The 14,927-nt window shown below is 38.7% G+C and overlaps 1 protein-coding gene across 6 annotated transcripts in view; it reads left to right on the top strand.

The window, feature by feature from the left end:
- CLINT1 (clathrin interactor 1) overlaps nucleotides 1–14,927 on the top strand; it is a gene marked incomplete at both ends in the record, with an annotated part of 63,864 nt that overhangs the window by 30,927 nt on the left and 18,010 nt on the right. For all 6 annotated transcript variants that reach the window (XM_080698265.1, XM_080698264.1, XM_080698263.1 and 3 more), the window contains 5 exons: nucleotides 2,605–2,709; nucleotides 3,243–3,339; nucleotides 5,374–5,482; nucleotides 6,393–6,557; nucleotides 10,206–10,383. In XM_080698265.1, the coding sequence (XP_080554391.1) occupies nucleotides 2,605–2,709; nucleotides 3,243–3,339; nucleotides 5,374–5,482; nucleotides 6,393–6,557; nucleotides 10,206–10,383 (654 nt within the window). The remainder of the gene's footprint in view (nucleotides 1–2,604; nucleotides 2,710–3,242; nucleotides 3,340–5,373; nucleotides 5,483–6,392; nucleotides 6,558–10,205; nucleotides 10,384–14,927) is intronic.

Raw genomic sequence — 14,927 nt, 5'->3', positions numbered from 1 at the left:
GGATTGCTCATCTTCTAAGAGCGAGATTCTGTTCTCCATGTGGTCTAATCGGTTGTTTGTGCTTTGAATTGAGGCCTTTACTTCATTAATTGCATCCTTTATCTCTTTTTGGCTCTCTCTGAGTTCTTTTCGAAGCACCTCTATTATTTCTACAGTTATTTTCCTGATTTGATCTTCTAGAAATCTCTGATTTTCTGTTTTATCAGGTTCTGATGTTGTGGGGTTGTGCACATTCATTACTCCAGTGTTATTCCTCTTTCCCATGATTTCGGAGGTTTGTGCCTTCTCTGGGTTCTTCCCTTGGGTCACTATGGCTTCCTTTAAGGTGCTCTGGATCTCGAGTCTGTATTATCTCAGACCCCACTACTCCTTTACTGGGTTGTATCACAGAGTCTCCGACCCAGGGAGTCGATAGAGGCTGCTTTAAACTATGGGGGTGCCAGGTTGCACGTTCTCCTATGGTGTGATATCTCTGCCACCACCACTCCCTCACTGGGTCAAGTCCCAGGAGGCCCAATACTGCGATTTCTCCTCTGTGGCCCGCAATTTGACTCACTGTTCTTGAGTACGCAGATATAGCTGTACTGGACTCGGTGAATTCACTGCTGCTGCCGCCGGTGGCAATATGGCGCCTCTGCCACGCCCTTGGCCATGAGGCTGGCGTATTTTTTCTTCTCTGGTTTTGATTTCCACTCTGAATCCCTGCAGCGTGTGCTGAGCTCAGCCACTGGGAGCTTTAAATGCTGTCTGCGCCGAAAGATCCCGCCTGGCTGTTCCGCAGCGGCTCACCTGGCTTGCTGTAGCCGTCCGTTGAGTTCGCCGCTGCCGCCGGCAGTATGGCGCTGCTGCCGCGTCCTCGGGCGCGTGTGTCTCCTCTGTGGCCCTGAGCTCTGTTCTCAGTCCGCTTTCTCTCTGGAGCCTGGTGGGTTTTTTTGTTTTTCTGGTGATGGTGTTTTCTGGCTATGAAAGGCGCTCTTTTTGTGGTAATGGAGATTGGTTGTTAGCGGGACTCTTAAGCCCCGCTTTTCTCGGTCGCCATCTTCCCGGAAGTCTACAGGCATTTGTTAAACTAATAATTGGAGCTTTAAATATCAAATGAATGCTACTGTAATGTGTCATTTTTATAGTATTCTGTATTCCCTCTTAGAATGTCTTTGAATTCTTAAATTCATAGGAGCATTACATCTTAACAACCAAACATTTTGCCATATCATCACTTCACAGTGTTTCTCAAAGTGATTTCTTTTTATTAAAATGTGAGGTTTTAAGAATTTTACTGCATAGTTATTATACTAAATAACAATGACTGATATTTATTGAGCACTTCCTATATGCTAAGCACAGTCTTGTCATTCTTCTGTGTGTGTGTGTGTGTGTGTGTGTGTGTGTGTGTGTGTGTGTAACTGGGGGTGGAACCAGGGGCATCTCCTAGCGTCACCCCCAGCCCTATTTTTTTTATTCTTTATTTTGAAACAGGGTCTCACTGAGTTCATAGGGCCTTACTAAATAGTAGCTGAGGCTTGTCCTCAAACCACGATCCTCCTGTCTCAGCCTCCCAAATACTGGGATTACAAATGTGCGCTACCACCACGCTTGTCTCTCCACTTTACATTTGAGGAAATCAAGATTAAGATAATTTATTTTGCCAAAAGTCACAAAATGTGATTGGCATAAGATCTTTCTGACTCTTAGAGCCCCATGTTCTTGGCCATTGCTAAAGTCTTAAGGGAAAGGTTTTTTTGTTTTGTTTTGTTTTGGTAATTGGAATGGAACCCAGGGGCATTCTACCTCTAAGTTACACCCCAGCCCTGGTTTTTTTTTTTGTTGTTGTTGTTGTTGTTGTTTTTAGTATTATTATTATTTTGAAACAGGATCTCACTAAGTTGCAGAGGGCCTCACTAAGTAGCTAAGGCTGGCCACCAACCTGCAAGCCTCCTGTTTCCTGCTCCCAAGTACTGGGATTATAAGTATGTGCCACCATATCTGACAAAAGTTAAATATTGTACAGTCTGATTAAGTATTATGAAGCCAATAAAAGTGGGGTTACAGTGACTCTATAATGACATGAAAAATGTATGTGATAAAGTAGGTGAAAAAAGACTAAGGGATTACAAGGTAAATATTCCTAGTAGTTCTAAACATTTGTTGAATATTCATTTTTAGTTTAATTTTTTATAAACATGATATAGATAGTGTTCAGCTATTACACATTTTGCCCAATTTATAGAATTTCTTTAAGCAGGAAACAGAAGCCTACATGTAAACTAAATCTGGTCAGGAAACTGACAACTTGGTTTCCTATTAGATTTTAGCTCACTCAGTTTCCTTTTTAATTTGACCAAAGCCATTTTTACTGGACTTGTGCCAGCTCTGATGCAATCTCTCATCTGTATCTTGAAGGCTAATGGAATAGTAAAATCTCAAGGATAACTTAAATATGTTATATAGTGTCCTTGGAGTAGCTTGTGCACAAAAGATGTTTTCTTTCCAGCCTGTAGAGGTAGCTCATTAGGACGCCCAGTAGTGTCATGATTAAGGTTTCATGTGTTTCTCAGTTTTGATGCTAATCTTTGTGCCTATGTGCGTGCATTTTTTTCTCTGCAGCACCAACGTGGTTATGAATTATTCAGAGATCGAGTCTAAGGTTCGAGAAGCAACGAATGATGATCCTTGGGGACCTTCTGGGCAACTCATGGGAGAGATTGCCAAGTAAGTGATAATTTGACTCAGCAGTGCAGAAAGAATCAAAGGATCTTTACACAGAAATGTGAAATTTGCTTGCAGTTTTAAACTATCTGGCTGCTAAATATAAATTTTGCATAATAATTCAGGAATAAGTTAGAAAGTTTTATACAGGGTCCAGTTCACTTACAATTAGCTTATATTGTTTTTTAGGGAAGTTTAGAGACTTACTATAGCTTATCATGTAAATGTCAAGGAACACATGTAAAATACTTGAAGTGAAATTATAAAAAATTTTTTCTGATGAGCATCTGGGCCATTGTGCCAGTGATTGAAGAGCTTGCAAAGTGTGATGTTAATTAGCGGTGCTTACAAATATGCTAAGTATTAGATAAATTGTAGGAAAAACATGTTAAAGGAAGTATGGCATCCGAATTTTTTGAGTTAAGCTTATTCTTTTTTAAACTCTTTGGGGAAATACAATAACTTAGAACAAGCCTGCCATCTACTGTTGAAATTAGCATATGGCACACTCTTAAGAAAAATCATCCTTTTTTCAGGGCTACGTTTATGTATGAACAATTTCCAGAACTTATGAACATGCTTTGGTCTCGAATGTTAAAAGACAATAAAAAGAATTGGAGAAGAGTTTATAAGGTATGAACATGTGCATATGTTAATAACCTAACATGCTGAACTTTAAGGCATGCGTAGAAAGGTCATTGTGAAGTGCGTTACCGATAGCAGAGGAGTCTCCAACACATGGAAGAAACATTGAGTGCTATTTTGTAGTCATCATAAACAATGATTCTTAATGTACTTCTAAATGTTGTACTTCTAAATGTTGAATATTTTTATTAAGTTTTTTCCTACCAAAAATATGTTTGTACAGACTAAAACTGATGCATCTCTAATTGTATGCATGTTTAATTGTGTGAGCATTAAGGTGAAAATTAGTCTAATGTAGTTATTCATTTCTGTATTAAAAAGTCACTTAATTTATAATAGCATTAAAATAGTATTCTGCATCAAAAAATCTCAGTTCAGCCGGGTGTGGTGGCGCACGCTTGTAATCCCTGCATTTGGGAGACGGAGACAGGAGGATCCCGCAGGTTTGAAGCCAACCACGCTGGCTTAAGAGACCCTGTTTCCAAATAAAAATATAAGAATAGGTCTGGGAGTGTAGCCCGGAGGTAGAAGGGTTTCCAGGAACCCCAGTACCACCACCAGAAAATAAAAATCTCTGTTCATAGTACAGATTCTAGCCCAGCGTTGTGGTACACACTTGTAATACTAGCATTTAGGAGGCTGAGACAGGAGGATTGTGGTTCACAGCCAGCCTCAGCTACTACTTAGTGAGGCCCTTTGCATCTCAGTGAGACTTTGTTTCAAAATAAAGAATTTTAAAAAAAATAAAAAAGTAGGGCTCTGAGTGTCACTCAGAGGTAGAATGCCCCTGGGTTCCATCCCAGTACCTAAAAACAACAACAACAACAACAACAACAAAGTACAGATATTCTAAAGCATACAGACTTAAATTTTAATACTTTAAATTCATGAACATTTGCTTTTTTATCAGATTTCTTTCATTTAGTTCTGATACCATATAATGCAAAATTCTAAAACAAGGTAGTTATTTCTTTTCTCCCCATCAAATTTTTTTGGTCCTCAAAATACATTTTCCAAAATGACATGTAACATTTATATTTGACACTTTAAAAGTTCTGGCTTTCAGGACTGAAAATCTATTACTTAGTTCTATGTGTGAATGTTTTGAGAACATTCACTGCCATTCCATTTGCTTGTGTAGTAGGTATGATGAAATAGTGAGGTTTTGTAAATTAAATGTGTCTTTTAATAGAGTTGTGGAGTTCCCTCTTCCCCCCACCCCTTGGGGCACGTTACATTTTTTAAGAAAAATATATTAATGGTCGGATGAGATTTTATGCCTCTCAGTTTCACCAAACTAACTAGATTTTCATATATCTATGTGAAGGTTGTTCCAAGCAAGGTTACGTTTAAGCATATACCTTAGTGTGGCTTTTACTGTATCACAGAATTGTGCAAGGGTCACTCACACTTAATTCCAGAACAATGTTATCACCCCATATACATTAAGCAGTCATTCTTAGGGCACATTTTAGCAAATTTTCTGAAACATTTGAGTTTTTTCTTTTATTTGCTGGCAGAACCTTTTTGATACAAAAGCAACATCATTACCCTCAAAATTAAATCTTATCTGGAGAGAATACTCTATGGTATTTTATAATACCACATAAATCTGGTGTTTCTTATAATTCACAATTTCATAATACCCACATAAAAAGTAAAAACTGAGCCAGATTTCTAAAACCTTATTGTTCACGTATATCACGCATTCCGATTTCATTAAACATCAGATTAATTAATTTTTAAAAAATTTGATGGTAGTAGCCTACACTGGTTCGTTTATCATTATTTGCTATACTTAATATCAAAAGAACCTGTTTATAATTATTTGCTATACTTTGATATCAAATTGGTGAGTTCTAGGCTGTCTGTTTAAAATCTAGTATGGGGTAAAGAAACTTCACCACCACCACCAAAGTGATCATATTAATTTGCTAATGTTGGAATTTTTTTAACCACTTACCAAAGCTTTACCAGAATTTATTTATTCCATTAAATCATTGGTGCTTTGTATTTTTACAGTCGTTGCTGCTCCTAGCTTACCTCATAAGAAATGGATCAGAGCGTGTTGTTACAAGTGCCAGAGAACACATTTATGATTTGCGATCCCTGGAAAATTACCACTTTGTAGGTGAGCAATAGAAAAACCTTATAAGCAAATTAAAACAGTAGTTGGAGTTGTCAGTCACCTGAACCAGCTTAGAAGCTTCTTTGCTCTAATTAGAATGTGACTGTTGCTGGTTGTGTGACGAGTGCAGAATCCAAGACGTGGGGCCCTAGAGTATTAATTAGTGAAGACAAGAACTTGCAGAAAAGACGGGCTAATAACAACAGAACCAACACAACATGAGTGTTGGGGCTTATATTAAAATATGCACTGGAGACTGGTCCCCTGTGGTGTCCATAAAGGAATAGCTTTAATCATACGGGAAGAAAAGGTTAGAGCTCTAAAACACACACATCTGTTTGAAGCTGGGTTCGCCTCCTCCCACCAAATAATATTTACTGTGCAAAAGCAGCAAGGCCAGACTGTGTTTTGAATGTGAAAGAGGGAGAGGATGAAGCACGTTTCATTTTGTAGCGTGCCCTAGTTAAAAGTACTTTAAAAATTCAATTTTTCAGCTCTACACAGTCCCAGTAATTAGTGTTCCCAAATTTGTATTGGGAAGCCAAGACATCTGCGGTGCTTTTTGGTCTTCAAAAATATTAAAGTGCTTCTAGTTTTCATTTGTTCTGTTAACATACAGTAGAAAACATTTATGGATGTATCCATTTCTTGTGGTCGTTATCACTCATCCTTTTTAGTTGGTCTTTAACTGACCGTGCATAGTATTAAAATCTGGTTCTTAAGCTAAAATTGTGTTTCAAAACTTGCTGAAGAGTAATTGACAAAGTTAAGTACGACAGCTTGCCTCTTGTTTTTATTTTTTTAATATCAAAGTTGCTTTTAAGATTCATACCTTTAGGAATTCTGTACTATTTTAAAAGTTTGGTATATTAAATGAATCTTAAGGTTTTGTTCCTCCCTTTTCACCCTCAAGATGAGCATGGCAAGGATCAAGGTATAAATATCCGCCAGAAGGTGAAGGAATTAGTTGAATTTGCCCAAGATGACGACAGGCTTCGTGAAGAACGAAAGAAAGCGAAGAAGAACAAAGACAAATATGTCGGGGTTTCCTCAGACAGTGCTGGGGGGCTCAGATACAGTGAGTACCAAGGACGGGCTGCCAGGCATTGGGCTGCGCCTTGGGTATATCTTAAGAGTCACTACATACCAAAAGACCAGAATGCTTTCCCCAGAAATACAAAAAATATGACAGCATTTAATACTCATTTGGGCTCCTATCACATGGATCTTAGAAATATTTTTTCCTTTTTCTTTCTTTTTTTTTTTTTTTTTTTTTTACAAATTCAAGAATATGGTTTTAACTAGCTAGATAACTGCAAACTCTGAGTTAATGGTGAGAGAACGAAACAGATGCTCCCTCTTAAGGCCACCATCATCCTTTAAAAGAGAGGAGAAGAGAGTCACCTAATTCACAGTGTAGAGCATCAAGATACAAAGGTTTCGGGGGAGGTGTGTTGTGGTGCTAGAGATGGAAGCCAGGGAACTACATCCCTAGCTCTTTAGTTTTTGTTTTGAGACAGGGTCTTCCTGAGTCAGCCACATTGGCCTTGAACTTGCAGTCATCCTGCCGCAGCCACCTTGCAGTATTACTGACATAGGCCACCACACCTGGCCGAAATACAAAGTTTGATCAAGTGATTCACCTATTTAGTTCAAAACCAGTTTAATTTGTATTTTTAGCCAGAAGCAGGTGAGCTTCTTACAAATCGGCCCATTTCAGACTCTGTTCCCTTAATGGAGCAGTGCATTATTTGACACAGAAAAAGATGACTGACAATACTGTCAGTTTTTTTATCTGGGCCTATTGCTTTGCTGGTCCTAATACATTTAAGAGCAACTAGAATATTCATCTCTGATGCTTCTTTTTAATGTAATAATACAAAAGAATACTAGGTCCTTGAAGTCTGTACAGGAAATAATTTTCTTTCACGGTGTGTCCATTTGGACTGATCCTGTCTCCTGGGCACTTTGACAGTCCCTGCAGGGTCTTTGTGTGCGTGCAGACCGGCCAGTGCTGTGGACCTGAGGGCTTGCTGTTAGATGAAGGCGCTCGAGCACTCACTACCCATAATCTGAGTTTTTTTGTATTTGGACCAGATAATATTCTTAGAACTTCCACAGTGGAACTGTGTAAAACTCTTCTCTTATTTTGTGAACATCTATAAAACACTATCATTCTTTTACTCCTCTGTTTTCTGCCCTTGAGGAAATAATACTGTATTTAACTAGGTGTCTAAGACTATCTCTGATAGCACAGAAAGTCACATGTTTATGTCAGAGCATCACATAAAAGTCAAGTCATGAATTGGACAAGAATATTTCTCTTAAATAACATATAAGTATGCCAGTATGCTTTGAAGTTGTTTTTATAGGAAAGTAAGACATTTTTATATTATTTACTCAAGTATTTATTCCTTAGCTCTTCCCTATGAAGCAATAGCAGTTTAATGTGTTTTTAATAGAAATTGCTGTTTGCAGCTCATTTTCTCATTCTGCTTGCCTTGTATCCTTTTCTAAACCAGTGTAATACGTAATTATATCAGATAAATTTAGAAAATTGAGTAAGTTTTCAACTCAGTTTCAATAAACTAGCTGCGGCACCTCTCTCTATTGGAGGTGAACAGCCTGTCTGTTTGCATCACATTCAGACTTAACTAATCAACTGTAGCTGTTTTTATGCTTTTTCATTCTGGCTATAGATGTCTTACCCATGCCCGTATTTTTCATTCTGGCTATAGATGTCTTACCCATGCCCGTATGTTTCACACTGAATAGCATGATGTCTACCACAGTCATCATTTGGTTTTCATTTTTTCCTGAAAGCTTGTTTCTTTTCAGAATCTAGTTCTTTACATTGTCATTAAAATGTACATATGCATTATTGAAAAGACACGGACTTTCGAAAAACCATCGTAGTTTAAGTTTTATTATTTTCGCCGTGTTCTCTTAAGTTGATGGCCACTTCCAGATTGATTATGTGTAATTGTCGAAGCAGTCTTGTGGGGGCGGCGGGGATGCACTAGGCCCGAGCTAGGCCAGCACTTCAGCAGCGCTACATCCAGTGCACTCGTGCACATATTTTAAAATCTTCAACCTTTATCAGAAAATTGTAGCCTTGTAGCATTAGCAAGCAATTCAGCAAATAGATCTGTGCCAGATCCAAAGGGCACATACGCCACCAAAACTTGGTTAACAAAAGTCCAGAACAAAAGGTCTGTTAGCCACCTTTCGATTATTTTGTTCTCATTGCTCTTCCCCTCTTATTCCCAACTCACCTTAATTCTTTTTATTAAACCTCATTTGCTTTCTGTACTTCCCACTCTTGGTTCCTATATTGAATTTGGACATGAAAATGGAAAGTTCCATTTTTGTCTCTGTGAGAGCAAGGACCAAAACAAATTTCTGACCTTTTGGAAATTTTTTTGTTCAGTGCCATGATCTTTTCTCTTTATTTCCAGATTCTCCTAGAAGTCCTGTGGGTTTCCACATGCCTACATAGATTTCCAGTTGGTCTTTGAATAGTGATCACTATGCTGAACTGCTTGAGCATACATTGTTTCTAATATGTGCAGTTTTTGACAGAATATTCTTTGTTAGTGTTAAAAAAATATTTTCCCATGTCTTAAAATTCATTGAAGTACTTTTCTAGTTTAAAACTAAAAAAAAAAAAAAAATAGCTGGGCATGGTGGGCACGCTTGTAATCCCCGCGCTTGGGAGGCGGAGACAGGAGGATCGCACAGGTTCAAAGCCAGCCCTGCTGGCTTAAGGGACCCTGTTTCCAAATAAAAATATAAAAAATAGGTGTCTAGGAGTGTAGCCTGGAGGTAGAAGGGTTTCCAGGAACCCCAGTACCACCAAAAGAAAACCAAAAAAAAAAAAAAAACTAAAAAATTAGTTACCATATTCTTTTAACATGTCTGGACATGTAGCATTTGGAGTAAAGTTCCTTTAGTTTTATTTTATCTTACTTTATTTTGTGTATGCATATACATATGTATTTTTGAGATGGCATCTTTTTATGTTGGCCAGGCTGACCTGGAACTCCTGGTCTCAAGCAGTTCTGTGTCAGCCCTCCTCCCAGGAGCTGGAATACACCATCACACCTGACTTATTTTCTATTTTTTAAGACTCTATTGATGCCAAATATATGATACATGCCTGTAATCCCTGAACATGGGAAGCTGAGACAGGAGGGTTTATATTGACGGCCAGCCTCAGCAATGTAGTGAGGCTCTCAGAAACTTAGACCCTGTTTCAAAAACTAAAAACTAAAATAGGGCCGGGGTATAGCTCAGAGATAGAAGGCCCTGAGTTCAATCCCTAGTACCACACACACTTGAAAAACCATTAAGATACAGGAATGAAATCCTAAGTGACTTTTGAAAAACAAAGAAAAAATGCCATTTCTTGTTTTCTTACAAAGCTTGTGTTTTTGTCTTTTTATTACTCCTTTCAACAGCCTTTAGAATTTCCTGCGTGCTGTGTTTTTTTTAGTTAGGGTTGTGGAAGTTTTCATAAGCAAGTGTTTGAATCTGCACTCCTGCCACTAATGCCTGGCATTCCGTGCTGTGCCTTACTGTAATTATATTGATTCAGCACTGAGGGAGCTTTCCGGTTTTCTTCGAAAACAATTTTGTTATGAAGAAAAGCTTCAGAAATAAGGACTATAGACACCTATGAATTTAATGTTCTTAGAGTTGCTTCTCTCTTAAATGTTTTATATAGGTGAACGATATGATCCTGAGCCCAAATCAAAGTGGGATGAAGAATGGGATAAGAACAAGAGTGCTTTCCCATTCAGCGATAAATTGGGTGAACTGAGCGATAAAATTGGAAGCACCATCGATGACACCATCAGCAAGTTCCGCAGGAAAGACAGAGAAGAATCCCCAGAAAGATGCAGGTATGGACACCATCTCCCGGGCTCTAAAGGAGGGTACAGGTTTGTTCCGCTGGGTTTTTGTTTGAGATCTCAGCATTATCTGAAGTTCAGTGGTTCTGGGGATGGAACCCAGGAGCACTCTACCTCCTATCTACACCCCCAGCCCTATTTTTTATTCTTTATTTTTGAAACAGGGTCTCACTGAGTTGCAAAGGGCCTCACTAAGTAGCTGAGGCTGTCCATGAACCATGATCCTCCTGTCTCAGCCTCCCAAATGCTGGGATTGCAAGAGTGCACCACCTCACCCGGCATTCTATGGGTTTTAACAAAAGCATAATATTCCCCATTGAAGTATCATAAAGAATAGTTTTATTGCCCTAAAAATGCCCTGTGCAAAAAAAAAAAAAAAAAAAAAAATGGAACAGTTAGTACATTTACACTTCATCCTTGCATAAAGGCCAGACTAATTTTCCCAGTGTTAGTGTAGATTCGCCGAAGCAAGCAGTGTGCAACTGTTCTGGAGATGCTGGGTCATGCGCTGCTGCTGTTAGTACTGACCCTCATTGCATGTAGTCTTTGTCTATTTGTATTTGTCTGTCTGTTTTCTTTTTGTGGTACTGGGGATGGAGCCCAGGGGTATTCTCCCTCCAAGCTGTACCGCCAGTCCTACTTTATTTTTAATTTTGAAACAGAGTCTCACTAGGTTGTTGAGAGATATTAAGTTGCTGAGGCTGGTTTCAAGCTTGTGATCCTCTTGTCTCAGCCTCCCAAGTACTGGGATTATAGGCATGCACCATCACGCCTGGTTTATTTTCAAGTAAAACCTTTTACAGATTATTCTGTTCTTTCCTGAGATTATCCAGGGTGCTAAGATAGTATTGAATAGTTAAGTCCTTATTAAGTTTAAAACAAAGTGAAAGGATTTTAAGTTTAACTCTTCCTATGACATTTCATTATGATTTGGTACCAGTGTGCATCAGAAAAAAATCTGAGTAGATTTTGAACCAAAAGTTTTCTAGAATAGACTTATGTTTTCATAAACTTTACTTTCTATGGTGAGGTATTTGTATTTATTTTACATAGAACAATATTTGGCACTTTGCAGCATTCACTGTTTTTCTCATCCACTAGTGGTAGCTGTAAGCTAGTTTTTCTGCCAATTTAAAGGGTATTATGTGTAGTGATATTAAATTGTAAAGCAAATTTCACAAGGCCTGCAGTATTTGTGCTTCACTATCTCTATTAAATAAGGTAGAGCAAGGATTTTACCCTTGGTCCTTAGAAGTGAAGCCCATGGCCGTGCAGACTGTGCGGCCTGCCTGAACTAACAGCGGCAGGGCACAACCTTCAAGTTAGCTCTTGTGGCTGAACACCATCTCTTCATAGCCCACAAATGCCTTCAACATTTGGGTTTTATGGGTTGTCGAAGTGAAATCCAAACACAAACATAACAGGTTCAAAATTTGTTTAGTATATTTGTTTATATATTTGTTTCCATGTTTATTAAACCCCTGAAATGCTTCTTTTTCAAGACTTTCTAGAATTTGATCTTTGAAGGGCCAGAATTAATTACTTTGAATATATTTATTTTTCAAATTTAACTCTTTTTGAGTATGCTTTTATTGGGCATTGTACTCTCACACCATAATGTGAAGCCTGTTGACATTGATACATGCACACAGCACTTGGTGGCCCCCCTTGAATATATTTATTTTGTAACTAAATTTCTAATTCCTTCATACTGAAAAAGAGTAAGCATATAATTATAAATAATAGCTGGGCGTGGTGGCGCACAGTTGTGATCCTAGTATTTGGGAGGCTGAGACCAAGGATTGCAGTTCGTGGACAGCCTCAGCTACTTAGGCCCTTTGCGATTCATTGAGACCCTGTTTCAAAATAAGAATAAGGAATAGGGCTGGGAGCCGGGCGTGGTGGCGCACGCGTGTCATCCCCGCGCTTGGGAGGTGGAGACAGGAGGATCGCGCAGGTTCGAAGCCAGCCGCGCTGGCTTAAGAGACCCTGTTCCCATATAAAAATGTAAAATAGGTCTGGGAGTGTAGCCTGAAGGTAGAAGGGTTTCTAGGAACCCCAGTACCACCAAAAAAAAAAAAAAAGAAAATAATAGGGCTGGGGGCATAGCTCAGAGGTAGAATGACCCTGGGTTCCAACTGCAAAAATAAATAAGTAAATAAAAAACAATACTCAACTTTTGAGAAATAGGGCCTGCTTCAGACGTTCTGTTAATTTGTCCTCATTAATGTTCTTAAGGCCTATACATGTACGCTTTTGGCTTGATTTGAAAAACATAGGAGCAGTGTTTATGCAAGCTGTGCTGAGTAGAGACACAACTGTCTATCCTCACACACTACCTGCTTCCCTTGGCCTCTCTTCAGTATTTTTTCTTGCCCTGTCTCCCTGCTCTTCCTCTCCATTAGCCTGCCTTCTAGAGTTACTGAAGCTTAAGAATCTTCAGGTTTAAAAGAGTGAAGAAGCTGGGCGTGGTGGCACGCGCTTGTACCCCATTCGGGAGGCTAAGACAGGAGGATCGCGGTTCGCAGACAGCCTCAGCTACTTAGTGAGACCCTTTGCAACTCAGTGAGACCATTTCAAAATAAAAAATAAAAAGTAGGGCTAAAGGTGTAGCTCGGAGGTCGAATGCCCTTGGTTTCCATCCCCAGTTACACACACACACATAAAGTGAAGGTATGGCACAGATGCTCTATCAGAGTAACAGTAAGGACATGCCACAGACACTGCCTCTTGGACTCTTTGTGAGAGAACTGTAGATTTTTAGACAAAGTTGCATGTAAACTCTAACATGTTCCCAGAATTTCAAACTCAGTATTAGAGACCAGGCTTCTTGAACGTTGATGGCAGATGAAGCTCTCATTTCATTATAGCTAGCCAGATGTGTAGTCCTACCTTACAAAGAGATTGTCTTGTGCTGAAATAGAATTGGACATCAAAAAGGTAAGGACTGTCAGTTTTACTTACAGGATGTGTGGTGGGAATCTTTAGGTCATTGTTGTTGAGAAATTAGTGAGCGCTGTTGACCACTGCTTAACAGAACTTACAGGTTCCTTTACCCTACACGTTCACGTATGATGATGTATTTAACCCCTTTTCTCTCTGTGGGAAGATAGGCCTTTAATCATTGACTTACACAAGTTTCAGATTGGTTTATATTTAAGTAGAAATTGCTTTAGATTAGTCTGGGGTAAATTGTATCAGTAATAGCCATAGTTTAAAGAAGAATTTAAAAATTTTTATTCCAGGATATTTGTAAATTAAGTCACTTACTCTGAAATTAAGTAATAGAGGTAATGGAATATCTTTTGCACTTTTTTCTTTCTGTCTGGTCCCCCCAATCCTCCAGGACACACTTTTGGAGATTCTGAAAAAAACAAAACCGGTGCCTTATACTGGAGAACAGACTGATACTGACTTTTTCCTTCCCAACATACAAAAATTCCAGGTTGTTTTTGTTTTTGTTTTTGTTTTTTGGTGGTACTGGGGTTCCTGGAAACCCTTCTACCTCCAGGCTACACTCCTAGGCCTGTTTTATATTTTTATTTGGAAACACAGGGTATCTTAAGCCAGCGAGGCTGGCTTCGAACCTGTGCCATTCTCCTGTCTCTGCCTCCCAAGTGCGGGGATTACAAGCGTGCGCCACCACACCTGGCAAAAATTGCAGTTTTTTATTCTAGATTTTTTTATTTGTTAGGGTTTTTTTTCACTATTTAAAAAATAGGCTGCCAGATGTGGTGGTGCATGTGTTTATTCCCAGCATTTGAGAGGCCGAGGCAGGGGGATTGTGGTTCGCGGACAGCCTCAGCTACTTAGTAAGGGCCTCTGCAACTCAGTGAGACCCTGTTTCAAAATAAAGAATAAAAAATAGGGCTGGCGGTGTAGCTTGGAGGTAGAATACCCCTGGGTTCCATCCCCAGTAGTGCAAAAAAATAAAAGGAAAAACAATTTTTTGAATGTGACCAAAATGAAGTTTCAGAAACATTTTAAATATATTTAGGTTTCTCTGAAACAATTACATTGCTACATGAAAGTTTGATCTCATGATACTGCAATAAAGTACAGCAGAGTTGTGAAATGCATTTCCTCATATTTTTATGCATTTGTAAGTAAGCAGTTTATCACATTGAAATCAAGGAGGATATTATTTTCAAAGTAGGCCCCCAAATTGCATGTTTTTATGTTACATGCATTAATATATGAGTTGGTGACAGAATTGTTATAAAATGAATTGTAGCCATTTGCACACAGAGCCATTTCAAAGAAATGCAGATGTTCAAATATGAGTCCTTAACAGCTGATTTTAATAGAATTCCTACTATTTAATATTTTAATTAAGGTCTAAATTTATAATCAGCAAAAACCACAGTTATTTTGGGGCATTTTTATATACATTTATGTAAATACTTTTTCTTTCATAGCAGTGTTACAGACTTATCTAGGGAATTCTACGGGTTCTCACTTCCCTCCCTAGTACACACATGTCATTATTCAGGCAGCTTAGAGAACATTCTGTTGATCCCTGTCAGACAGTCGGA

This window comes from Muscardinus avellanarius (genome assembly GCF_963383645.1).
Source record: "Muscardinus avellanarius genome assembly, chromosome: 7".
Taxonomy (NCBI): Eukaryota; Metazoa; Chordata; class Mammalia; order Rodentia; family Gliridae; genus Muscardinus; species Muscardinus avellanarius.
Note: the sequence above shows the minus strand (reverse complement) of the source record. Positions and strands in the feature narration are given on the sequence as shown.